The following is a 27,662-nucleotide window of genomic DNA, read 5'->3' as shown; positions in this document are numbered from 1 at the left end:
CTCTATGCTATGATTTCTGCAGTGCCAGCTTTATCCTGGGCCAGCTTCCATTGTGGACCTAAGATTAGAGCCATTCTTTTCCTTGTTCAGAGTCATAGTAAGGAAACTTGTCTGTCCCAGCTTTCCAAAAGAGAATCCTGATATTGACTGATTGGACCATCTTAATTCTCTTTCCCGACCTTGGACCTGTCATTGTATCCAAGAGAATGGAATGTGTGGATTGGCTTAGGTCGTCTGATGCCCTGCCTAGAGCTAGAAGATGAGGAGAGAAGTTCAGCTTCACTGGGGAAGGATAGATACTCTAAGAAAAAAACAGAATGTTTTCAAGAAAGAGGAAGGATCCTGGGTGGACATCAGCAAATATCTACTGCTGTATTTTGGGCATTCCATTAAAAAAATTCATTTGCTTTCTTCATTTTTAAAATTTCACTTTCTTTTAAAATTCGTTTGCTTTCTCTATGATTTTTAAGAATTTATTTGACTTCTCATTTTTTGTTTACAAATCCAAAGACATAAAAAATATAATTATTCAGTCATAGCTTAACAGGTTAATGAGGGATTTATTCATTTTTGCAAAGTGAAAAATGGAGATAAATCTTTTCAGCATTTTGGAGTAATGTGAGAGTAAATAAAACATCACCAGCCAGCTCAACTCCTTTGTAGAATGAAGTGGTGTTAAGTTACCTATTGAATTGAAGTTTTAAACTTGAATAAAGGAGAAAAACACAAATCTAAGTTATCTATAATTGTCAGGAACTGAGTAAAATAAAGCTAAGAGTAAACTGTTAGTCGATCAGACGCTGTTATTGGTGGTTACTGTGTACTCGGCACAGTGCTGATTGCTGTGGAGGAGTCCTAACAAGTGTCAGACAGGAAGCTGCTTTCAAAAAGTATACAGGCTATGTGTAAAGTCAAGATGAACACACAAAAAACAGCGACAAGCAACGGAAGATAGTATATGATTTGATACTAAATTGATGGAACAGACTATATCCTAGAGAGGAAGGTTTAAATTGGCTAAACTCTGTTTATGAAAAATTCACAGAGGACTTGAGCCAGGCGTTGAAAAGGAAATAAGGTCTGCAGAGGGGAAATTGAAAGGGAAAACTTTCCACATGGGAAAATTAGTAACAACAATGTTAGGAGACGCAATTGAGCTTGGTGAGTGTAGACACATTGGTGAGACAAGCTGGTCTGGAACACTGTCAGAATATGTGTTAAAGGTTTGTTCTTAATATGACTATGGGGCAAGGGTATAAAAGGTCTTGATCTTCAGCCATTGTCTATGAAAACTGATCTTCAATTATGGTCGATAAAATGACAATGTAGGAAAGTAGTTTGTTGAAAATACTTTTTAGGAAGATTAGTTCAGGTCGTTGTGGAGGGAGTAACTTGGAATGTGTAAAGTGGTTCAGATCTTTTCTTGGTAATTTATCCAGCAAGAGCTGAAAGCAGGGATTATGGCAGACCCAATGGAAATATGGTATTTTCAATGGTGTTTCTGATTGCTCACAATATCCAGATGAGATAAAATACTTTGTATCAAATTTGCTGCTAAAGCACATGGCAGAATAGTATAGTAGAAAGAGCATGAGCTTTACAACTAGTTGTATGTGGATTCAAATCCCAGCTCCACGTTTTAGGTTATGTGAAACTTTCGGCATGCTTCTTAATTCTTGTGAATGTTAATTTCCTTGAGTCATATAGAAATATTACTTATTTCACTGGGCTGTTAGGGTCAAATAACAAATATAAATTGTGTAGCCTTTTCTCTCCTCACTACCACCACCTTAAATTTTTTACCCACTGGAAATAAAAACTGGAGGAATTTTTATCCCTAAGAGAACACTTGGACATTCTTCATCAAGCAGGTCATGACAATTCCAGTACTGCCACTAGTCAGAGCTCCCCTGCTCATCTCCAGTGAATGGCTAGGAGAAAATTGAAGAAGGCTAATTAACTGTCCAATTACTAGATAAAAATGTGGGTGTTCTCTGAGGCAATTTGATCCTGGTTGGTTGAAGGGGACAGCTGAGGAGAGTGGAAGGAGCACTGAGTTTGGAGTCCTTTAGGATTCAGGCCCTGATTGTACCACCTGTGGGTGTGTCCTTGAGTGAATGACTATGAGCCGTAGTTTTATCCATTAAATGGCCCTGATAGTGTGGTCTGTCCTGGGGATGAAACAAGATGATAAAGTAAACATTTCATGAAGTTTAACCTCCCTGGACAGATTTAGAACATTAATCATTTTATAATCATTATTAATTAATTAATGAATCATTAATGTCATTTAATAGTTTAGCTATAATCCTTTAAAGAGATTTGGAGAGAAGAAGGTGGTTAAAATAACTCATAATATCCTAACCCTGGTAAAGAATTGTCAAATTCAGATCATCTGAGAAAATTTGTATGACATTTTAATTAATAAAATGCCTTCTTAACTACCAAGCAAGTGTATAATCCTGTCTCTTCTTCTTTTGCCCTAAGTACACCCCCAGACACACAAAATAGTCTTTATTTTTGTGACTACAATTAGTACCCATTGGTTTTTTTACATCCTTTGCAGCTGTGCATTTACAATATATTTAGGGAAATAATTTGAGTCATCCTGACCTTAAAGCTGAGTGATAATTTTGGGATGCTTCCCAACCTTATCTCTCATAATGCTAATTCTTTTTTTTTTTTTTTTTTTTTTTTATTGCAGTAACATTGGTTTATAACATTGCAAAAATTTCAGGTGTACATCATTGTACTTCTATTTCTGCATGGACTACATCATGTTCACCACCAAAATACTAATTACAACCCATCACCACACACATGTACCGAATTATCCCTTTCACCCTCCCCCCCCCCCCCCTCCCCTCTGGTAACCACCAATCCAATCTCTGTCCCTATGTGTTTGTTTATTATTGTTATTATCTACTACTTAATGAAGGAAATCATACGGTATTTGGCCTTCTCCCTCTGACTTATTTCACTTTGCATTATACCCTCAATGTCCATCCATGTTGTCACAAATGGCTGGATTTCGTCATTTCTTATGGCTGAGTAGTATTCCATTGTGTATATATACCACAGCTTCTTTATCCATTCGTCCCTTGATGGGCACTTAGGTTGCTTCCAAGTCTTGGCTATTGTGAATAAGGCTGCAATGAACACAAGGGTGCATGTACCTTTGCAAATTGGTGTTTTCAAGTTCTTTGGATAAATACCCAACAGTGGAATAGCTGGATCATATGGTAGTTCTATCCTTGATTTTTTGAGGAATCTCCATACTGTTTTCCATAATGCTAATTCAAAGGAAGAAGATGATACATAGTATCTGAGATGGTAACTGGAGTAGTAATTCCCAACCAGTGCTAACTGGTGTGTGATGAAGAGCCTCCTAGCATGGCATGGCTGAGGCTGCTGAAGAATTCTGCTCTGGGAAAAAGCCTAAATCTTCATACTGACCTCCCTGCAAAAGACAGAAAGCTTCATCAGAAGACTATTCCTACTTTTGCTAAATTCAAATCCAGAGCTATCTATAACCATTCCCATTTTCTACAGTTGGAATTGGTTGTGTAATTTGTTGATAAGTTTTCTAGATATGTAATACTCTAGAAAACTGAAAAATGGCACATGGGATTAAGAGTCTTATAAAGATTGAAAGCTGTAATTTTCAAACTCTCTTAGACTATAGATTGCTCCATCTAAGCAAATATACGCAAGCTACCTGCTTCACTCATTTCTTTTCATTAATGCAAAGACTCTTTTCCAATTGCAGAACACAATAAAGAAGGATAACCTATGACTGCCACATTAGACTGTTTTGTCTTTGTGTTTTCACAGAGTGTTATGGGCACTGAATAAGGCCTCTCAGAGAGTGTGACACTGTCAGGGCCTGAAAGATGAGAAGGAAAGGGTGAGAGTCCCCCAGCATCTCTGCATCTGCTGTGTCTACTTACCTCCTCTTCTCACCTCAACCTCTGTAGCTGGCCTGTCCACTTGGTGGTCCACTCAGTCTCTGGGCTAAAATTTCCTCAGCTATCAAATGATGAGTTCCCTTTTTGCTATAACGTTTTCATCTAGGAAAATAGGGCACTTTCTTTTAATCATTGAAATATACTGAATATGCTTAGCAGCAGAGGACTGAAAATAAGAACAAATAAAACAACAATGAGCAGCTTACAGAGAAATTAATTTATACACCATTTGAAGTTTCCATAATCAGTTTCCACTCTTTTAGCTTACGCTTGATCTATGAAATTATCTAAGGTATATCTTTAGCTGGGTGGTAATATTTTATACATGAATTGCCATTTTCTATGTTACCAGTCTAGCTAAGAGATCTTTGAGTTGTGTTTTGTTGTTTTTTTTTTTTAATTTTAGACCTGTAAGAATTCTTTTCATGACGCATTCTTGCATTAGCTTTTATTCATGTTCAGTAATTTTACTTAGAGTTCTTTTACTATTCAGTAGACTCCTTATTAGACTTAGAGAACAGAATTCCCCAAGTGAAATGTATGCCTGCAGCAAACACACTCAGTCTTTCTGTACAAACACTACATCTCTTGAGAGATAGGGCAAATGAAACCAGAACAGAAAAGAACAGGAAAGAACATTTCATTTTCTCTGGATCTACTGTCTTGATTTCATTAAGGCCTCCTCATCTCCTCTCAGATCTGTGTGCCTGGGCAGAGTACCTTTCTTCATGGTATTAAGTGCTCACTCTTTAGTGCTCCGACAGCATCTCCCCCCCCACCCCAAAGCCCCAGTAGATAGTTGTATGTCATAGCTGCACATCCTTCTAGTTGCTGTATGTGGGATGTGGGCTCAGCATGGCTGGAGAAGCGGTGCGTCGGTGCGCGCCCGGGATCCAAACCCCGGGCCTCCAGCAGCAGAGCGTGTGCACTTAACCACTAAGCCACGGGGCCAGCCCTCTGACAGCATCTTATTCATGCTTCTCCTTTGGCAATTATAGTATGTATTGAGCTATAGATGACTCTATATATATGTATTCTGTGAATTCTGTGATATTTTCTGTTCTTGAGGGCAGGAACAATGTTATATCCACATTTGTTACTCCCCAAACATCTAGTCCAGTGGCTAGGTGAAAAATTTTAGGACAAATTTGGTGCTATAAAAAAGAACTTCTGGAGTGCCGGCCTGGTGGCATAGCAGTTAAGTTTGCACGCTCCGCTTCAGTAGCCCAGGGTTCGCAGGTTTGGATCCTGGGCCTGGGCGGATCCACCGCTTGTCAAGCCATGCTGTGGCGGCGTCCCATATAAAGTAGAGGAAGATGGGCACAGGTGTTAGCCCAGGGCCCATCTTCCTCAGCAAAAAAGAGGAGGATTGGCAACAGATGTTAGCTCAGGGCTAATCTTCCTCAAAAAATAAAAAAGACCTGAATTGAATGGTAACATTGACACTTGTGTTAAGATAAAAGTAATTTTATATGATCAATCATTTCTTTTTTTTTTTTTTTTAATTTTTTATTTATTTTTTTTCCCCCAAAGCCCCAGTAGATAGTTGTATGTCATAGCTGCACATCCTTCTAGTTGCTGTATGTGGGACGCGGCCTCAGCATGGCCGGGGAAGCGGTGCGTCTGTGCGCGCCTGGGATCGAACCTGGGCTGCCAGCAGCAGAGCGCGCGTACTCAACCGCTAAGCCACGGGGCTGGCCCATGATCAATCATTTCAACTGAAGAATAAAGTTGTATGTGCTGGCAAAATTGAGGCTGAAAAGTTGTTACCATGTTGGTACCATGTTACCAATTTTTAAATTGGTAACAATGATTATTCTTAGAGTTTTGGTCATTGTCCAAAACACTGATGTTAAACCATTTGTTACTTTGCATACTGACATTATTTGTCTCTTTATAATTTCTTTGAAATGATGTATAAATATCAATAGATTTACTTACTTTAAAAATGTTCTCAAAAGCTTCAATAAGTCTACATTTTGTGGGTAGATATATAAATATTAGCTCCTTCAATTTTTCCAGATAATCCAATTACCGAAAGAAATTCTTAGCAATGGCTAAAACCTGATTACTGGTTCATAGTTATATCACTAAAGAAAATAGGAAAAACATTTATTGTAATAATTCAGTGTTTGAATTCTCTAAAACGCAGCATAAGAAAAATTTTATACTTTTTTAATAAATCTGAGAAATATTATCAATAAATCATACATGGGGCCGGCCCGGTGGCGCAAGTGGTTAAGTGTGCGTGCTCCACTGCGGCGGCCCTGGGTTCACTGGTTCGGATCCCGGGTGCGCACCGACGCACCGCTTGGCAAGCCATGCTGTGGCGGCGTCCCATATAAAGTAGAGGAAGATGGGCATGGATGTTTGCCCAGTCTTCCTCAGCAAAAAAATAAAAAAGAGGAGGATTGGCAGATGTAGCACAGGGCTGATCTTCCTCACAAAACAAAAAAAATCATACAGACTGTCACCACTTCTAATCCTTGAGGGCATGAAGTAGAATATAAATACATGAATACTAAATTACTTTTGAAAAATATCAAAATTAATATTTTGAATCCTCACTTATCTGGATTATTACAAAAACCTTTCTACTCTTCGAGACTGTACTCTGGTCATTTTCCAATTCATCCTCCCCACTCCTGGCAAATTAATCTCTTTAAAATGCAAATGTGACCATGTCAAACCCCTGCTTAAAACCCTTCAGGGACTCCCAAGACATCAGAATACAATTCAGACTCCTCAGCGTGGCAGGTGGGGACTGACCCCTGCCTGTCTCAGCCTCCTCTCCCCACTATCACTCTGAATTCTTCGTAGAGCCCAATATGTTCTCTTTGAAATACCTTTCCTGCTCTAGCCTAACTTCAGTGTTTTTGTGACTAGTTCAAACCGAATCACTCCCAGTGTCTTCCAGCTTCACTCCCAGTGACTTCCTTTGGCTATGATTTCCTTATCCAGTTGAGTTCTGTGTCCTTCCGTGTTCTCTTTTTATCCAACACATAACTTCTTTTGAAAAAAAAGAAACTAATTACAGATGTGTCCACTGAACTGCAGCACCGTAGTTTGCTGACTTGCCCATCTCGGCCTCAGACTGTGAGCTCCTCGTGACAGGGCCTTGGCCTTTCGTCTCTGAATCACTAATGCTGAACACAAGCCTCTCAGTGAAGGGTCACCAAACACATTTTTGTTGAATAAATATAAATAAATGGAAAAGTAATAATTTTCTATGGAGAGAATAATGCTCAAAATATTTACTAGCCAGCTGGTAGAGGCCCCTGTTGGTCACACTGGAACTACTGTAACAGCTGATAATGCTGTACTTATTGACACCCTCCGTGTATCAGCCTGGGCTATGGATCTCTTGACTTTTTTATACCAATGAGGAGAAAATACATATCCTTTCATGCCTGCCTGCAGCCAGGCTATTTTAGAAAAATATAGAAACACAATATATTGGGAAGCACCTGGATGCACAGACACAGAGGCCAATAATCCTGTGGTGTTCACCTATTTAAGTGTGCAGAGAAAAGCTGTCCTGTAAAGTTGACAGTGCTGTTACAGTGCTGCGTGCCCTGTCCCACTCACCCAGAGGCACGTCTCACGTTCTCTGGTGGACTGTTGCTTGTTAGACAGCATCAGTAAGGTAGGAAAGGATACTTTCCCACATCTTCGGGACCTTTGGTACATGTTTATTGCCTTCTTACTTCACGTTTGGTAACAGTGAATATCTCCCGCCTTCTCCCAGCAAGGTGTTATCTTGGCTCCTATTTCCTTCATCTTTTAAACACACTCTTGCAAATATTACAAAAGCTGACTAACCCCTACTTCCATTCCTGTTTCCTTCCACCCCAAATCAAGGCGTCTCTGGTCACCAGAGTGAACTTTCTGAAATGCAGATGAAATCACGGTACCCCCTGCCCCAAACCACTCAGTTGTTCTGCGTCACCTATAACAAAAGTCTCAAGGAAATTTCAGAAATGGAGCTTTTTAAAAAATGCACGTGCTTCAGCATCACATGTGGAGACTCCAGTTCAGTCAGGTGTCAGGGTGGTACGTAGGCAGTCTTACAGGTTTCCAGGGAGGGTCTATCACACAGCCAGGCTGAGGACCGCACAGCCACAGGATCAGGTCCCAACTCCTTTAGAGGAAAGAAGCCTATTTACGACTGCCTCCTGTCCGTCACTTCCAGTTCACTTATTAGCTGTGAGACTTTGGCCAAGCCACCCAGGTGTTTGAGTGTCAGCTGCATCCATCCAAAGGGCGATAAAAATACCAATGCTGCGCACTATTCTAAGTATTAGAGATAGTGTTAGGCCATCTAATTTATCATCTGAACCGAGACACTGTTAATAATTACTCCAGGATACTATGCATAAACTTCTACTGTCCCCGGCAAACTGGGGCATGTGGTCCCAGTAATTTGAGGTGATATATTCAAAGCATCTCTCCCAGTGAGTAGCATAGAGCAGAAGTTCAGTAAATCATCTTTGTTCTTATCATTCTTCGTATCTACCTCTCCTACTCTGCTGGAAGCGCTTGTATGCTGAGGTTGTGGCAAAGGCACAAATGGTATTCGTGATGCACTCCAAGCAAGATCCTGAATGTTTCTCTGTTTCTGCCCTTCCCCCCTATATACTACACGTCATCGGCCTTGATATTTTTCCCTTTTCTTTCTCTACCACTATAGCCTACCATTAGCACTTGCAGGGCCCGGCACAAGAGTGCAAAAGAAACCCACTTACAATGTATTTTTTTAAATTAAAAGCTATATATCAAGCTAACAAACTATAAAATAAGTATCTTCTGTCCTCCTACCCTGACAAATATATCTTTATAACAACATGACAGGTCCAGACTTAGACTTCTCAGAAACCTTGCAGTTCCCTGCAGGATTGTGGCTGATTCTGTACCCTGGCCTACAGCTGGCTCCTCTTCTCTCAGCATCCCTGGCTCCATCCGCACCACAAAAGCACCCTATGAAAAGGTGTAGACACCCCAACCTACACATTCAAGCTCTGCTCATCTCCTCCTTCCACCCTCCCCAGCAAACAACTCTAGTGGTGTATATTAGATTCCTGTTGCTGCTGTAACAATTACCACAAATTCAGTGGCTTAAAATAACACACATTTATTCTTTTATAATTTTAGAAGTCTGAGGTCTGAAATTAGTCTTACAGGGCTAAACCAAGGTGTTGGCACTGCTGGCTCCTTCTGGAGGCTCTAAGTGAGAATCTCTTTCCTTTGGATCATGTCCCTTGCTTCCATCTTCAAAGCCAGCAGTATAGTATCTTCTCTCCTCTCTAACCTACTGCCTCCCTCCTATAAAATCCCTTGTGATTACATCAAGCCCACCTGGATAATCCAGGATAATCTCCCCATCTCAAGATCTTTAACTTAACCCCCTCTGCACAGTTCCTTTTGCCATATAAGGTAACATTTAGAGCTTCCAGGGATTAGGATGTGGGCATATTTGGGGGCCATTAGTCAGCCTACCACAGGGTGTGCATAGCAACAGACCCTTAGGATGAACCCAAGGAAGAAGTCTGAGCAAGCGCTGGGACCACACATGGGCTGCTGAGGCAGGGATGCTGGGTAGCTGCATGCCTGGTGTGTGGTCTCGAAGCAGAGGAGCTGCAGGATCAGAGTGGGCACGTGCCTGTGGCGCTCTGGATGCCTTGCCCTGCTCAGCTAGAGGAGGTCCCTCCCAAGTCCGGGAACCAGGGCAGGAGCCTAAGGATGGCACATCTCCTTCCCCCTATTGATCTGGCAACTGCAGTCTGTTTCCCTTTCTCCCCATCTGATTAAGGTTCTATCAGAGGAAACAATGTAAGCAAATTGTTTTATTCTATTAAAAGTTCTTTTTCTCTTTTTGCATCTCTGCCTTTTACTTGTCATGAAAGAGCCCTGTTGCACACCCACTCATTGTTTTTAACCATCCTCACTGGCTTTCCCTTCCCTTGAATCTTTAATTCCGTCCTTCCGCCACCTCTTCAGTGTTCTTAAAATACACAAGATCTCACCTGTTTGCTGTGTTTTAAAAAACATGCTACCCAGCTAGCAAGTTATTCCAGATCCTACAAAATTGTCAATTCACTCCTCTTGTAATATTTCTTAGTTTTAAATTTTCCTCCCCCATTTGAAGCCTGCAGGTTTTCTTTTACAATCAAATTTAAAATTTCTTTTCTTATTCTACTTGTCTACTCTGTATGTGTATTTTACTGGATCTTGGCCATTTTGAATAATGTTTCTACACTTATACAATGTATATAGAAGAATTTTTCAAAAGATTTATTTTTATCTCCTTTTAAGTTTTTGAAAATCCCTGAAGTGTCATCTGTGTTTTTACTTATTCTCATTAATGTATTGAATTTTTAAGGGAATCAACATGTTTAAGACTCTGACATTGTTTTGAGAGAATTGTTAGATTTGAGAGTTTAAGGATTATTTCACTTTTTTTCCCCAAAGTTTTCTGTTTTTTTACCTTAATGAGATATCACATATTGCAAAGGATCTAATGAAAAGAAAATTTGCCAATTTAAACTTAGTTTTAAACTCAAGTGATAAAATTTTAGTGATTTTTTTCAATCTATGACTACATATTAATGTTATAATATTACCATAGTATATGCTCCATGAGGGCAGATGTCTGTCTTGTTTATCACTGTGTCTGTGATGGCTGGATTTTAGTAAATAATTGAATAAATTAATCTGAGAATTAATGAATGATAGAATTTCAGAATGGCTTTAAAAAATAATATAAAGATGTTCAGTATAAACCATGCTACTTCAATCATAACATTCAAATATAGATTTTTTTTTTTTATTTTCAATCAGATTTGCAATCTCTCCTAGCCTATTCTGGAATGAGTAATAATTTATTTATACTTTTAAATGTGCTAACCACACTGTGTACATTCAAGATAATGGTGGTCTGTTTAAATAGTTTATGAATTGATAAATATAGAAGATATTATATAAATGTTTTTTTATATATATGTTATATAGAGTGAGAATTCTATGTATTATAGAATTATATAGATATTAAGATACCAAATATCTGTAGTTTTAACACAATTTTGGATGATGAGAGATGTGAACCTCTGGTACTGAAATGAAGACAGGAAATGAGGGAAACATCCCTTCCATCTCCCTTTCTCCTCATTCTTTTAGGAATTGTGTGTGGGAACTGGTTCACTTTGATTTTGTCTAGTTTTATGTGGTAAATATCTGTATTACTTCTTCAGGGTGAAGGTATGTTATATGTCTCACCATTTCAAAGGTTTACCTCATAGTATTCTCTTTCCTTGTCTTGTGTTCTACGCTGGTTTCAACTTTACAGATGATTGAAGGTGTCTTTTTTGTTGTTTGTCCTCAGAATGGCTTCACTCCTTTATACATGGCCGCCCAAGAAAACCACATTGATGTTGTCAAATACCTGCTGGAAAACGGAGCCAATCAGAGCACTGCTACTGAGGTAAGACTGTCGAAGGTTCAAGTGCTTTGATCTTGATGTCCATATTCTTTATATCCAGCTGCTAAGGGTCTCCATTACCTTGTCTAAAATATGCGAGGGACGTTCACGTCCCTATTGCAATTGGCAACAGTGGCTGTGAACGAATGGCCCAGGGTACGCAGTTCAAGGGGTTTATGCCTTGATTTGAGATTCACGTCCATTTATTCTTGCATGAAATCGTGCTTCCATCATTTTGTCATTCTCTAGGTTTGGTGAGCTTTATACTTCTAAAATTAAATTACAATAAGTTTTACCCGTCTCTTTCTCTCAATATTTTATCTTTGTTAGGATCCAATGCAATTCCTTAAAGGAACAATTTTTAATGATCAGAAATAATTCCTAGATATTTGTGTTAGCACAATTTTATGAGGAATGTGTCACTAAAAAAGCTCTTCATATTTTCTGAAGCACAAATTATGACACATAGTTGTGTGACTATGATTATGGCAACAGCTGAACAGAACGTTCAAAGTCAATCCAGTATCAAAACATTCAGGATATCTGGACATAAGAAGGGGTTGGCATGGGCCAACTTAGAACACCACTTTCCTTTTCCTATGCATGTCCTCCAGCAAGCAGAACTTGCTGTGTATTTGCCTTCTCATTTTTGCATAGGCAGATTAAGAAGGAAGTTCAGTGGTTGTTTAGAACAGTGATTTTTAAGTGATGCTCCAGAAGCCCTTGAGCTTGGGGAAAAAGCCTCAGGGGCCACTGGAAGGTTGGGAGTGGGTGACATGAGAGAGAAGGGGAGTAGAGTTCCATTGGGACATACCTCTCCTCACCCCTTTCAACCAGCGTATGCAGGCTTTGTTTTTCCTATTTCATATCCTGCTTCTCCAATGACCAAACTTTAAAACTCCTGGCCTTGAGTGAAAGATGACTGGTAGATGCGTGTCACCCAGAAACTATCTTGATAGTTTTTAATGTCTAATATGACTTCCTTTCTGGAAATTAAGTCTTTTGAAATAAACATGAACTCTCTTCTACTCTGCATTGGGGGGAGAGGTCATTATAATCTATTAAATCCATTTCCAGTCCCTTTGGGAGCTCCAAAAATTTTTGTGGAGCCAATTGCAGTAACTTTCTGACAGCTTATTCTCATTAGTTAAAAAAAAAAAATCCCAAGAAATCACTATTAATGGGACCTTGTTTCCTGCTTATGAATGGAAAAGACAACTTCCCAGTATGAAATGATCTCAAGTTCTCTGCTTACCACACACAGATTTTACACTCTTACCACAAAGATACAGCATGATTTTTATGATTTGGGGCCATTTTTTTCTGAGACACTAATTCTGTCAATGAGTAGCATGTGAATACCTTCAGGCGAAGCTTGAGTAACAGTATGAGACTATATCTCTGCATCAGGACCTCTGAGAAATGTACCAAAATAAGGAAATCTGTGTCTGTTTTATTTTATTTCCCTGAAAGTGGAATCATTTACCTAAAGAAATCTTTACACCACAGAGTTCTTCTACTCACCAAATAGACTTAATATTTCTAGCGTATGATTTAGGGAAACTCAGCTTTCTGGCATTCTCAGCTGTCTGCAGGCTCCTTTGGTCTGGCCTGTAGCATTTCAGTCTGGTTCCCAAAATACCCCTTTATGCACCTAGCATCGGCAGAGGCCATGTTACATTGTGATTCTCAGAAAACTTAAAACTCTCACAGAAATGCGGCTTTTACAAATGAATCATATGAGGTTTTGACACATATATGCATGTTATTTGTTTTCATTTTTTAATCACTTAAATAACTAAAATTAATTTTTCCTGGCTGGTCATATATAAACTTAGTTGGTTAACCCCTCATCACTGGCCCTAATGATTATCGAGAAATACACATGTGGACAAACCTTTGCACATTCTCTTTTAGTCTATCATTCTGTAAAAAGTAACATCTTTACAGGGCTACGTGGTTGATTACTATTTGATATTTTATGTTGTATCAGTAAATACCTTCCACAGTTCAGTGCTCATGTGTGACTATGCTTAAAGATGATGCTTACTCTGAATTCATTAGTAGCCCTAATTTGTAAAAATTAATTACTAATCAAGACATGGTGACGACTTTAAAAATCAAATAATTATGAGATCATTCCAAATGGCAATGAAACTCATGTTTGAAAAGGAATATTTAAAGTTTTGAAATTTCCCATAATTATAGCAATTAGCATTGGTAAATAAGTGATGAAAAATGAAGCTACTGAATTTTTTTTTTTTTTTTTTTGTGAGTAAGGTCAGCCCTGAGCTAACATCTGCCAATCCTCCTCTTTTTGCTGAGGAAGACTGGCCCTGTGCTAACATCCATGCCCATCTTCCTCCATTTTATATGGGATGGCACCACAGCATGGCTTGCCAAGTGGTGAGTCGGTGCACGCCCAGGATCCGAACCAACGAACCCCAGGCCGCCGCAGTGGAACGCGTGCACTTAACTGCTTGTGCCACCGGGCCAGCCCCAAAGCTACTGAATTTTAATATGCATTTCCTTTTCATAGAGTTAGTCGAGGTACTTGAAAAAATCATTCCAAATATTTACCCTCCTCCCATGGAGTATAGATTAGAACAAAATCGACATGGTGGAGCTCAAAGTTATTTTATTTTATTTTTTATTTATTTATTTATTTTTGTGAGGAAGATCAGCCCTGAGCTAACATCTATTGCCAATCCTCCTCCTTTTTTTCCCCAAAGCCCCAGTAGATAGTTGTATGTCATAGTTGCACATCCTTCTTGTTGCTGTATTTGGGACGCGGCCTCAGCATGGCTGGAGAAGCGGTGCGTCGATGCATGCCCGGGATCTGAACCCGGGCCGCCTGTAGCGGAGTGCGGGCACTTAACCGCTAAGCCACGGGGCCGGCTCCTCAAAGTTAAATTCTCGGAAAGAATTCACTGTCCCTCCAGAATCATTTTTATAATTCTCTACTCTCTTCGTTCTTCCTCAATGTTACCAAAATTGAAGGCTAAAAATTTTTTAGTTAGGTTCTGTACTGTCAGCAAATGCCTTGTCTCTACACTCCTTCATTGTCAGCCATCACAGTGTGGCAGGGTAGTCGAATGAGCCAGGTATTGAGAGTGAGCCCATTCTTGCCTCCCTCACGGAGTGTAAACTGGTGCTGAACAAAGTTCTCAGTTGAGGCCACTGTCTGTCCTCTTACGACATTACATGCTTTACTCTTCCATTCTATTAAGTATTGTGTTTATTTAAAATTCAATTCTTAGGGCCAGCCCTGTGGCTTAGCGGTTAAGTGAGCGCGCTCCACTGCTGGCAGCCCGGGTTCGGCTCCCGGGCGCGCACCGACACACCACTTCTCCGGCCATGCTGAGGCCGCATCCCACATACAGCAACTAGAAGGATGTGCAGCTATGACATACAACTATCTACTGGGGCTTTGAAGGAAAAAATAAATAAATAAATAAAAATGATAAAATTCAATTCTTACTTAAAAAGTTCACTTCTTATTGTGGTAGTGCATAGATGATACGATTCATTTGAGGAAAACAATTTTCCCTCAAAAGTCTACAGTTACCTGTTTAAAAATCATTGTTGAAAACAAACGGAGTAGTTAGATTATGGTAAACTGCCATTGTCTCTAGAATGCAGTCATGAAATGCCCCAACCTATTGCCCTCATCTCTTTTCTCTATGAATGCAAACTTCTAACTCTGCGACTTGTTTTCAAGCTTTTGTGCATTAAGGGAGTTCTTAACATAAACAGAGTCTAAATATATATTTTTCCTACTTATATGTCACCTTTCCATTAACTGAATACTTGTTTCTAGACAGAAATCATGGCTCCCAAGTTTTCCAGCATGGTCATCCATCTCCCCTAACACTCCTCTAACTCTGATGATCTGTGCTATTGATTTTTTTAAAAATTGTTTTCTAAGTTTAGAATTTAGTTTAGATTCTAAGTTTAGAATTAAGCTGACTTTTTTTACATTACCTAGCACATGTAATTTTATATCTAAATGATCTAAATAATATAAAATTCAACTGAGTGCAAAATTAATGAATTAGCCTTGTTTGCCGAAGAGTTTGGGATCATGTTATGTCCCAAACTTCCCAAATTAATTGGTAACAGACCATTCCATTAACACTTGCTATTGCTTTTCCCTAAATAATACAGAGAGATTTAGCAATAGAGATATTTAGCAACTTGCATAGTTAATCATATAATTTATTTCCTTTTCTTGGCTACCATATCTTTATTCTCAATCAGACTTGGTCACCATTATTTCTACCCTTCTCACTTTTTCTTTTCCATAAGCAGACATTACTTAGGGTTGGTTCTAATTTTTATTTTTCCATTCTAAACATACATTTGAACGTATCCTATATGCAGTATGCTCTGTTAGGGAATGCAGAGGTTTTTCAAAATATATAGAATAGAAATTAAGAAAACAATCTGATGAGTCAGTCCATAGTATGGCAAATGACTGATTATAATCTGCTTTAGTCTTCACAGTAATATTTAATCCTTTTTCTTTGCTTGTCAGTTGTAATTATTACTTTAAAAATTAGAGGCACCATTGCTTCAAGTTGAATCCTACGCTTCCAAAAGCTAATGGAAGATTTTTTCTTCTTGTTTTACTAGGACGGCTTTACGCCTCTAGCTGTGGCACTCCAGCAAGGACACAACCAGGCAGTGGCCATCCTTTTGGAGAATGACACCAAAGGGAAAGTGAGGCTGCCAGCTCTGCATATTGCAGCTAGGAAAGATGACACCAAATCTGCCGCACTCCTGCTTCAGAACGATCACAATGCTGACGTACAATCCAAGGTAAAAGCTGAACACACTGTGGAGAGGAACTCTTCGCTGCCAGACTCCTGGGGGATGATAAAGAAGTAGGCCATGGTGATAATGCAAAATTACTTCTGGTCATCAAAAGAGAAAAATTTCTTTCAGAGGTATTTCAGAAAGAAGGGGATTGTCTGTTGGGTACAGTAGCCAAAAAAAATTAAAGATAATTTTCTTTAAAAGATGAGGTTCAGCTTTTTAGAAATCTGCTTATTTATTCTATTTATAGTCAAAAATAATAGAAACAGAATTAGAAAGATAAAATTGTATTGTATTGTATTACGAATGTCTTTTCTCAGTAGAATGCATTTTGGCATGTTGGAACAGTGTATCCAATTGCTGTGAGCAGATTGTTTCCTTCATTTTGCACTGTGTAATATCTTCCCTCTTTTTCCCATACAACACTGCTTCAGATGATGGTGAATAGGACAACCGAGGTACAGTATTGTGGTTATACCAAAATATACCTTGTTTTATTTATTTTAGTTTTTTCCCCAATTAGAATAAATGCTCACTAATTCATACTAATGATTGGAACTTCCATTATTAGAAAATTAATTTGGAAACTTTTCCCATAATTAAGGCAAATGGATAATTCAAAAAAATTTAAGGTGACATATATTTGAAACATTATTTAATCATTGAAACTATTTAAATAGCTTATTAGGGTAGAGCATGAAATGAAACTTCCTTAATATATATTTTACTGAGTGAGCTTTACAGTTAGCTTTTTGCCAGTGAGAGATGTGACCTACTTCTCTTAATGAGAATTCTTAGGTTAGAGTTTATCGAAGTGAAATCTAAAGAGATATCTCTGTCACTGGTTTAATCCTTTTATCTCACAGTTGCCCTTTTTTTCTGTATGTTTTTTTTTTAATTGACGTTGTATATAATCAATAATGATATTGATCATATCATGAGTAAAGCATTTGCTTTTATCTTGCTGAGTCTTACAATACTCGTCGTGAAATCGTCTATTTTCCACATACCAAGATAAGTCACATCGGTCAACAAGAAGATTCAGTTCAGAAGCCTCTAAGGATAGTGTGTGTGTGTTTAGTGTTTAGTGGTCTCTCCTTGACCATTGCTACTGAGACACATTAACACAAATACTGTTGAAAGTATATTATAAAAATTAACCAATATTCAGAGGCAAGTGACTATTAATGTAGGTTAATTTTCACTTTGTTGAGGGGACTTCTAGACTAACATCTCATATAATCACTGGGTTGTGGACCTGCGGGGGTTTTGAGCATTCACACTTAGTATTTACTGAGAGTAGTGTATTTCTAAAACTAATATCTTGTTTATTAACAAATTTACCCATTGAGATGTGAATATACGTGAATTATTCATATCATTTCTTCTGTTCTATAACTGTGCATGGAACTTAGGTCAGAGATTGAAAAAAAAAGGCCCAACTGCTTGGAGAAATTGCTCAAGACTGGAACCATACAAATCGATATCTTAATTACTGATTTTAATACCTTTAATTTTTAGGTGATTTTTGGTGATTAAGATACATTTTTGAAAGCAGTATTGGCTTTCCACGTTGTGTTGAAAGCAGTAGTTTGGGTAGATTGGTACTGAATTAGAAATATTTCTTTGAGGACAACAGAGTAACAAAGAAGGGAAAGCCCTCCACTGACCGTCCTGTAGAAAGGTGCCCTGAGCCTCTGCGTCCACATTCATCAGTGGGGAGCTCCTCTCAGGGGTTTATACCAGCGTCATGTTGATCCAGGAGTCACAGCCTGAGGCAGCACCAGCATGCTCAATGAGGCTGTGTCAGACCATAAGTTAGTTTATTTTTGCAAATGAGAAAAATAATATTATTATGTTTGAATAATTTGAACATGATTCACCAACAATCCTTAAGTTTTTCTGAAATTAAATTGTGACTTGAATAACAGACGCACATTCAGGATGTGTCTGGGTGACAGGAAATATCAAGATAAAAATGAAAAACATCCAGTCAATTATTTCCTAAAATATAAAAATTTGACGTTTTATAAGATAACAGCAAGGCTGTAGACTGATTTTTCCCTCCACGTGACATGAATGTTTGGCATCCTGTAGGAACAAAATGAAAACATCTTGACCACAAGTGTGGGATTTGGATCGAAGGTTACTGTTCTTATTTTATGTCTTGCTTCTCTACGGTCAGAAATTATTTGCAGCTAATTTGGCTGTTAGCTCAGAGGAATTTCTATTACTTAAGGTGTCTGAATGCTTATTTAGGCCCATTTTAAAAACAAAATCACCAGAGCCTACGTATCAAGTGATAGAAAAATAATGGTTGTGATTTAGATGATATTTCTTAAAAACAATTTTATGTACATCAAAGTTCATTTCAAATAATAGAGAATGATACAAAATAACCTCAGAACTGCAAGATTTGATATCCAATTTTATAGGAACCATCTTTATTGTTCCTATAATCTTTTATTAAGTAATGAAAGGTATAGAGAGCAAAGGTAATACATCTTTGCATACTTTAATGATAAAAGAGTTAATATGCTTCTATTATGAAGTGGCAAAAATTTCTAACTAAATTTTAATCAGAAAAAGAAATTAAAGGAAATGTACTTTTCTTCCATTTAAGATTTTCAGACTCAGTTTTTAAACATTCTGAGAGTAAACAGTTCTCTAATGTCCCTATAGTTGATTTAACCTGCTTATTGTATTTTATATCAATCTTATTTCATTGATCAAATTTGGTTTAATTAACATTCAAAATCAGATTCAGCTGTATTTTTTCTTTATTTTATGTTCATATTGATGCCAAGTATATTGTTTAATTTTTGTTGTTTCATTTTTTTTCATTATAACATAGTCTGACTAAAGACAATTGTGAAAGAGAATAGAAATAGCACCATGGGGGCCAGCCCCGTGGCTTAGCGGTTAAGTGCTCGCACTCCGATGCTGGCGGCCCAGGTTCGGATCCTGGGCACGCACCCACGCACCACTTCTCCGGCCGTGCTGAGGCCGCGTCCCACATACAGCAACTAGAAGGATGTGCAACTATGACATACAACTATCTACTGGGGTTTTGGGGGAAAAATAAATAAAATTATAAAAAAAAAAAAAAAAAGAAATAGCACCATGACAGTGTTAAATGATGTGGAATGAATTGTACATCCTCTGTGAGAATTTCTCACAATGTTTTCATAGTTCCAAAGATACAATGCCAACCAATGCTGTTTTTCATTAATAAAACTCATAAAACAAAGACAGTAGTTTTGAGTTTTTCTCTTGAGAAAATATTTTTTATTCATAATTATGTTAATCCTGTGGCTGAAACCTTATGTTGTTTAATCATATTCTGTTTTTCTCTAAAGCTAAACCAACTCAAGAAACATGGTTTTGTATAAACAACAAATCTCATAAATAAATAGGTAATTAGAAATAATGTTGCCAAGAAACGTAGGATATTTATTTACCTGTTTATATGTTTAGTTATTTATCATCTCATGGCACTAAAATTTAAAGAGTCTTATTAAAGAATTTATTATCTGAATTGTATTGCTCACGTATTAGGTAAACAATTATTGTGTGATTTTCTTCACTAATCCAGTGACTGCAACATAGGGAGGTAAAATGCTTTACTGACTGTCAGTTTCTTTGCTTTCCATAGAGTGGTTTTACCCCTTTGCACATTGCCGCCCATTATGGAAATGTCAACGTGGCAACTCTTCTTCTAAACCGGGGAGCTGCTGTGGACTTCACAGCCAGGGTATGGATTAAAATAGTTTCTCATTTTAGATAGCAGTAAATGGGCATTTTACTAAAGTGAAGATGAACACCAATAAAGGTTTTATTTCTTCCTCCTTAACTGGATTTGTGCTGGAGATATTAGATTTTCCATTTTTTCCTTCAAATCACAGGAAGTCATTATGACCCAACAAGTGAAAGATAAGAATGTGTAAATTCACATGCACACAAATCATTTGCAGTGGTTAAGGAGGATATTAATTTGGACATCAGTATGAGCAGTTATATCTAAAGATCACACCACGAATCATGAATAAGCAGCAAGTCAATAAATAATTTGTAAACTGTTAAAACATTAAGTATAAAATGTATAAGTACATTTATACAATGTCTTCACAATGATTATAGGATAGGGCACACAGTTTGACAGGGAATTTTTTTAAATGAATTGAGAATTTGCTTATATAAAGAGTCTTCCCAAATACATAAAAAGACATCATGTTGCATTAAGTGTTTAATGGTATGCTTTTATTCGAGAGAATTCACTTACATGGTAAATATAAAACTCAGTATACTTAATATGAATCATTAAATGCAATATTTGAATATTTGCAAAATTATGACATACGAAAAATTAGGTACATGTCCTTGCCATAATGATGACATGTGATAGCCAATAAAATAAATAAATATAATATGTTCTATTTTTAAGCATAGGCAACCTTAAGATCCCAGATTCTTTAAGTGCATGGGTGTTATAGAAAGAAAGATAGACTTTGGACTTGGGCTCAATCCTAGATAGAATCTGAAATTCTGTGTCTATTATGCAAAAGTGCCCCCTTCGTCTCTTGACTGGGATGTGTACATTCAAAACTTATGTTGTAGTTATTGACTAACTTATATAATTTCATTCCATTTTTCATTCCCTACCCATAGTGCTCTGTGGTTTGTGTGCTTTTTTGTTTCTTAAATACTGAAGACATTGAGACCTTAGAAACCTTGCATCCAATTACCACATAGGTCACAACCTCCGTTGTGCCCTCTAACACAAAGTCTTCACGATCATGCCCTGTCCTACACAACATGCTCTTGTTTGGTCTTTCTATGATATAGAATGGAATCACTCCTCTACATGTGGCTTCCAAAAGGGGGAACACAAACATGGTGAAGCTCTTACTGGATCGTGGTGGTCAGATCGATGCCAAAACTAGGGTGAGTGTCTCTGTTCTTTCAATTTCCTACCATTATTATTTCTTATATTCTTTTAGCAGGCACCTTAAAATACCAGCCCCTAAACATAGGCAATGCAGGGGGCCAGCCAGGTGGCGTAGTAGTTAAGTTTGCACGCTCCGCTTTGGCGGCCTGGGGTGCGCAGGTTCGGGTCCCGGGCACAGACCTATGCACCGCTTATCAAGCCATGCTGTGGCGGGCGTCCCACATGTAAAGTAGAGGGAGATGGGCATGGATGTTAGCCCAGGGCCAATCTTCCTCAGCAAAAAGAGGGGGATTGGCAACAGATGTTAGCTCAGGGCTAATCTTCCTCACCAAAAAAAACAAAAAACAAAAAACATAGGCAATGCATTTTCAAGGAAATTGCTTTCTTGGATTTAATTGAAACCTCATATAGTATTTAAAGGTTTCACATTGTAAAGTGAAATTATTATTTGCTCGTAAGTTCCTGGAGAAACAGAACGCTAGGCCCTCAATGAGATGGTTTTTCAAATCCTTGCTTATTGATTTTCTGAGAACAAAGATCAAAGATTGGACTTAACACAACTGTCGTGTAGTTAGTTGTAAATATCAAGAACCCAAACTCATCAGTATACATTAAGCTATGAGAGTGTGGCTTTTACATAAAATATTTAATACATGTTGAAAATCTTTTGCTTTTAACTTCTCAATTCCCAAATCATTTTTCTTAAGTGGTTATGCTCTACTGACCTGAGCAGGGAATCTGCTATCTTGCTTATGGAAAAAAGGCACACAGTTATTATGTTACGTTTTACTCATGTCAACTTGGTAAGAGGCAGTGCCCTTCATTCATTTCAATCTTGTTAAGTAAAATATAATTCTGGGTTTTTATGCACTCCCAACAAATAGATAATAAGATAGGCAGGAGAATACAGCTGTTAAAAGTGCAGCCTCTGAAGGCAGATGACCTGATTTCAAATCCTACTTCTGCTACTTCATAGCTGTGTCATGTTGGCAGTTTACTTATCTTCTCTGAACTTAGGCTAATAACAGTACCTACCTCATAGGTTGTGTAAGAATTAACTCTCAGGTATTATTTATCGTTTTTTTTAAAGTGGGGTGGGTAAATTACTTAGTTACAAATAACTTGTGATTATGTTACTGAAATTATGTGCAATTACTTGCTAAAACATTAAACTAGCACTTAAATATTAGTTCTCCGGAATGGATTTGGTTAATTATACCAAGACTTGGGTAGACTTCAGCAAAACTTTAAACATTCTTATAATATGAAAATTTTGAAATATATGGTGTAAGCAGTCTATGAAGATGGTAGATACACTATATCCCTTGTGATATTTTATCTTCACTTTCTTTAGTTCTGCGACTTTATGTTCTCATAGTCCAAGGAATAAGAATCAGATCTAGTTCCCTTGCAAATCTTGAGGCTAGCAAATATTTTTGTTTAATAAACCTTATCATCTTCTAGAAACTACACTAGTCCCAGACTATATATTCTGGCTTTTAATGACCACAGGAAATGTTGCTTTCTTAATCTCATTTCTCTAAGACACTTGTTCCTGAGCACCTGTGTCATATTATCATGTGGGAGTTCTGGAGTGGTTTGCTTTGTCTGTCAAGATCTTTGTTGTGGTGTCCAGTGTCTTTGCATCAGAGAAACCATTAGTGGTTTCTACCCTCTGCTTTGTTGGCATGCCTTTTCCCTTGCTGTGCTGTAGGTATGCAGAATCTGGAACAATTATGCACAATGCTGCATGATTTGCTTGTTTGTTCTTTAAAGGAAAGAGTTTAGTACCTTTTCCTTTAAGTACATTACTAATGTACTTAATATCCCCCTTTACAATTACTTTTCTGTTTCTATTGAGACTCTCTAACAATTGCGAGTACCAGTGGAAAGACAGCACTTTGTAAATGCAAAACATTATCTTAGTGTCTTAAGGATTCACATTGCTCTTACTAATGCTTTTCTGGAGTATTCATTCATTATTGAGGCAATTGGTTTTGTTCTTATTAATGACCACAATATTTGCTAGTTCTTTAAAAGATGCTCTCATTTGCACGGCCTACATACGTTTGCTTATACAATTTAAAATTCTAGCTCCAAATAGGCATTGTATTTTCATAAGAAGAGTACTAAGAAGTGGAGACATATGGATTCTTTTGCTAGCTCTGCCATTGACTTGTTATCCTTCAGCAAGTTGACAATTAAATGTAAGCCTTGGTTTCTTCTGTGAAGGGACTTTTTGGACTGTATTTCATCCAGTGCAGCCTTTAGATACAGCAAATAAGTTGAATTTCATTCAAGAATTTATAAAGCAAAAATAGATTTTCTAATTGTATACATCATGTGGACATTCTGTTCATTCCTTCCTTAAACAGAGAGTTATTGAGTTCTCTTTGGTGCTGTGACCCCTAGAAATAGAACAGTTAACAAGGCAGACTAGGTCCCTATACTCAGAGATGCAAGTCAACAGTACCCAAGGGATCAGATTAGCAGAGTGCTGATAAAAGTGTAATAATCGGTTCTCCAAAAAAAAAAAAAAGGCCCTGATTTGTAGCCTTTGCCTTAGCTGATTTCCGTGGTGTAAATACTTCCATACTTCCATCACGGCCAATCAGAGCTACCAATGTGGTTTAACTGAATGCAGAATTGGGAAAAGATGTGCAGAAAATTGGCTCTTACCAGTTTGTGTGAGCTGGGTCCAGCACACCCCAGGGTGAGGTACAATATCGATTGGTGGCATTGAGCTTTTCCCCCCATAAGTTAAAATACTTCCTCATCTCTAAGGAGCAGGATTTTAAAAGCAGTTAGGTTCTTTCAATTCTGTCTATAACTAAAAGACTTATATCCTTCTCACCAAAGGCAATATCAAGTAGGAGGTAAGTAGTCAAAACAAGATCTGTGGTCTGGCATTGAGAGACCAGTTCTGGAGTTATAATATTTGATGACTGAAACAAAAGAATATGGTTTGCTTTTTCTTTTGTCTTTTGAAATATATTTTAAAATAGAAAAATGTTATATTTGTTTTTGACTATCTTTTTAGGTAGTACAATAGAGCTTCTATATATGGAATTAAAAATAATATAAATATTATTCTTTCTTTTTTTTTATTAGAGAGGTCTCAATTTCCCCTCCCAATCAGATTAGTCATAAACATTCTGAATTTGGTATATTCTGTCAAGAATTTTATTTGATCTTCTCATTATTTTTCTCATTTATAAGGTTTTCATTATCTGGAGAAAAGGAAGATATATAGAGGCTTTGGGGTAATTAAAAATAATCTTATGCAGAGTTTCTCCACACTTTTGCCGGCACTTTGTCATTCAGTGGGACATTTTGCATCTCATTGGCATTCTCCTCATTGACTAGGATCTAGTGTGAAACGCTGAGACATTTTCACCAGCGCCCTGGTTTTCTGGTATCTGAAAGACCTCATTTTATCACTAAAACAGAAACTTTGTAGCTGATTAAAATTGATATTATTAATTTAGGTTTTATTAAGGGCATTTTTCTTTTTTCTTTTTAAACTTATTTATTATTTCAATGTGGAGATACTCCATATAAGGATTATGGTTAAAATATTGAAATACATGTTTCAATGCAAACAATAAAAGTGTATGAAAAACATTAAAGGATAATGAATGAAAAACAGTACGTCAGAAGAAGAGATCACACTTGCTACTTGTTACTGGAAGTAATAAAGTAAAAACAATAGTGATTACCGATTGTCACAAGCATATGTTCTAAGCACCCTGCTAAGTACTGTACAAACATCATCTTATTTCATCTTCCTAACAACTTATGTAGTATGTATGATTTTCTTGTTGAGAAAATATGGAGGTCTTCATTTGAGAAATGAGACTACCAGAGGGAGAAATGAGTTTCAGAGGAGTTGTGTAACTTGACCTAGGACACACAGCTTAGTAATTAGCAGAGCCTATGTTAATCTACAGACTTCAGGGTGCTGGAAGAACAGTCTGAGCAGAGAGGGAGGAAAGGAAAAGATAAGGAAAGAAATGGTTGTAAGAAGCTGATGCCGTGGGTTACTAGCTGGATAAATGGTGTCCCTCTAATGTTGAGTGATCTTTCCTTTTAAGAATTAGCAACATCATGGTGTGATATGAACTGATTCTAGTGAAGAAAAAAAGAGAACATGGGGAAAAGGACTTTGGAGGGGAAAAAAAAAACATGACATTCAAACACAGCCTTAAGAATTTAAGTAAAAACAGAAAAAAGATAACGAACAGATCATCACCCCTAAGAGCAAAGGAAAAAAAATTTTAAATAAAAAAGTGCTTGAACACAAAACCTTGATAGAAATTTTTTTGGCAATAACGAGATACTGTACTTTGTAGAAAATATCCAAAATCTCAGATTGTGCATGTTGGGCAACTTGGATTTGATATAATTCACACATTCTTTATAAGGGCAGATAAATTGCATCAGTAAAATGTAAGATTTAGAACCAATTTAGTCCTTACTGTTCCCTGATGTTTTTGTGGGTTTACTAAACGTCCTCCGTATTTTTCTATTGGTATTCTGAGAGTATTTTGGAGGCTTCAACATGATTACACAATGGATATTTCATGTAATCCGTAGAAAACAATACCTTTTGTAAGAATGATTTAAGGCAGCTTCTCCTCATCTTTCAAACAAGGCTATAAGTTAAACAGGGTAAGAAATATCATCCCCATTTTCTGTATCATGAAGCTGGGTCTCAGAGAGATTCCTCCCTGGTGGCTAATCTGAGACTCACCCCAGGGCTTTCTGATTCCAGATCCCACACCCCATTGCACGTAATGCCCACAATTCACAGTGTTGGATTTCTCAAACTCTAGATCTCAGCGAAGCCCCCACTAAGACTCTGAGAAATGAGGCCACATCTAATTGTTGTATAACTTATATAGCCACTAATGCTCTGTAGTTGCACTACGAGGTACCGTTATGAAGATATGAAAGCACGATCATTTTAATCGCTTTGCCTGCTCAGTTTCTTTTTTAAGCTCCTCTCTGGTAAACTTTTTAAAATAACTTGGCATCTCAATTACAGTAGTTAAATACTTTTTTTCTGGAAAGGCAGTTTTTTCATGCTAATCCCCACATACCACAAGTGTAAGGTCTCTTTTGGTTACTTGGTCTCTTAATACTAGCCAAATAGATTTAACACAGCAGGGAATCATTATCAGTCAATGTCCTAGCTGAAAACAGATGGTGCACTCAAATTTGATAATTTGGATTGAGATTATTCAAGGGCCTATTTATAACATTGTGGATGGACTGAAGGGAAGGCACAAGGGATGGTGCAGTATCCCTTGGGCTGGTAACAGCCAGGCTCCTTACCAACCCCAGACTGAAAAGGTGAGTAGAGTGGTTACCAGAACTTCAAGGGAGAGAATTATATGGAGAAGGCTGCTTGGCAGGAGCCAGAATTAGGAGATCCTTCAGGGAGTTGCTCCCATGTCTTGCTGCATTTCCCTTTGGCCAAACCCAAGCAGAAGCCAGAGGGCAAGGTAGCCCATGAATACAATCTAGAGAGGTGTGTCTGTAGGACATGGATCTGGAGAGGCAAGGGAAGATATCTAGCACAGAAATCCTAGAATGCTGGATCAGGAAGAGTGTTGTAATGTAGATGAATTATATTTGTTAGGAGGAAAGCATTACCCAGAAAGATGGTCCTGGAAACAGAGACATGAAAGATAGGCCATTAGAGTTCTGGATAAATCAGAAGCTTCTGAAGTGCTCTTAATGGCTCAGCACCCCTCATTTTCTCTGACTGCTACCTATCTCTCAACCTCTTTTCCTATGACAATCTTTATTCTTTTTCCTTAAGCCTGAAAACACTAGTTAATTTATGTACCGAGGATTTCATTTTCTCTGTTACTTCTTGCCCAGTGTTCTTACATTTTGCCTCATGTTTCCCACCCACTCTGTTTTCTGGCCATGCCACCCTAAACACAAATAAAATCCAAAAGACAGAGGGCATTTGAGGATTGCTCTGGAATCAGAAACTACCCATGAATGATCTCGTTCAGAAAGTTTTATAAATAACATAACATACGGTTGTGCCATAATTTTATTTGATGCAGTTTTAATGCTATTTATTAATAACAAATATCATCTTTGGGAAATAATTATGTAGGTTATAAAATGTTGAAAAATAGGCGTGGAAACTGTTAGAAGAAGGTGAAAAAATGACCCTTCCCTTTTATGAGCAGCAGGGAGCATTTCAGGAGACTTTATGACAAAAGTGACAATTCAAGAGAGAACATAAATGGACAAATTAGATTAAGACGAATTTTTAGGTAAAAGTTCTGTAAGGACACCCAACATGAAAACAGTGAACAATCCAATCTTTGGTTGTGGTTCCAAGCAAGTAGGTCTTTCAAGGTCAACAAATGCAATGTACTCTGTTTCTCCATCTTCCTGAATATGCAAACACAGGACCAGCGTCAGACTC

The 27,662-nt window shown here is 37.6% G+C and overlaps 1 protein-coding gene across 11 annotated transcripts in view; it reads left to right on the top strand.

Moving 5' to 3' along the window:
• The window catches only part of ANK2 (ankyrin 2), a 629,932-nt gene that overhangs the window by 475,906 nt on the left and 126,364 nt on the right, over positions 1-27,662 (top strand). For all 11 annotated transcript variants that reach the window (XM_087437715.1, XM_087437712.1, XM_087437714.1 and 8 more), the window contains 4 exons: positions 11,347-11,445; positions 16,078-16,263; positions 19,916-20,014; positions 21,106-21,204. In XM_087437715.1, the coding sequence (XP_087293841.1) occupies positions 11,347-11,445; positions 16,078-16,263; positions 19,916-20,014; positions 21,106-21,204 (483 nt within the window). The remainder of the gene's footprint in view (positions 1-11,346; positions 11,446-16,077; positions 16,264-19,915; positions 20,015-21,105; positions 21,205-27,662) is intronic.

Source organism: Ceratotherium simum, chromosome 12 (genome assembly GCF_057802395.1).
Source record: "Ceratotherium simum simum isolate JZ-2026a chromosome 12, ASM5780239v1, whole genome shotgun sequence".
NCBI classification, from domain to species: domain Eukaryota; kingdom Metazoa; phylum Chordata; class Mammalia; order Perissodactyla; family Rhinocerotidae; genus Ceratotherium; species Ceratotherium simum.
The sequence above is the reverse complement of the archived record's forward strand: the minus strand, read 5'-3'. Positions and strand labels throughout refer to the sequence as shown.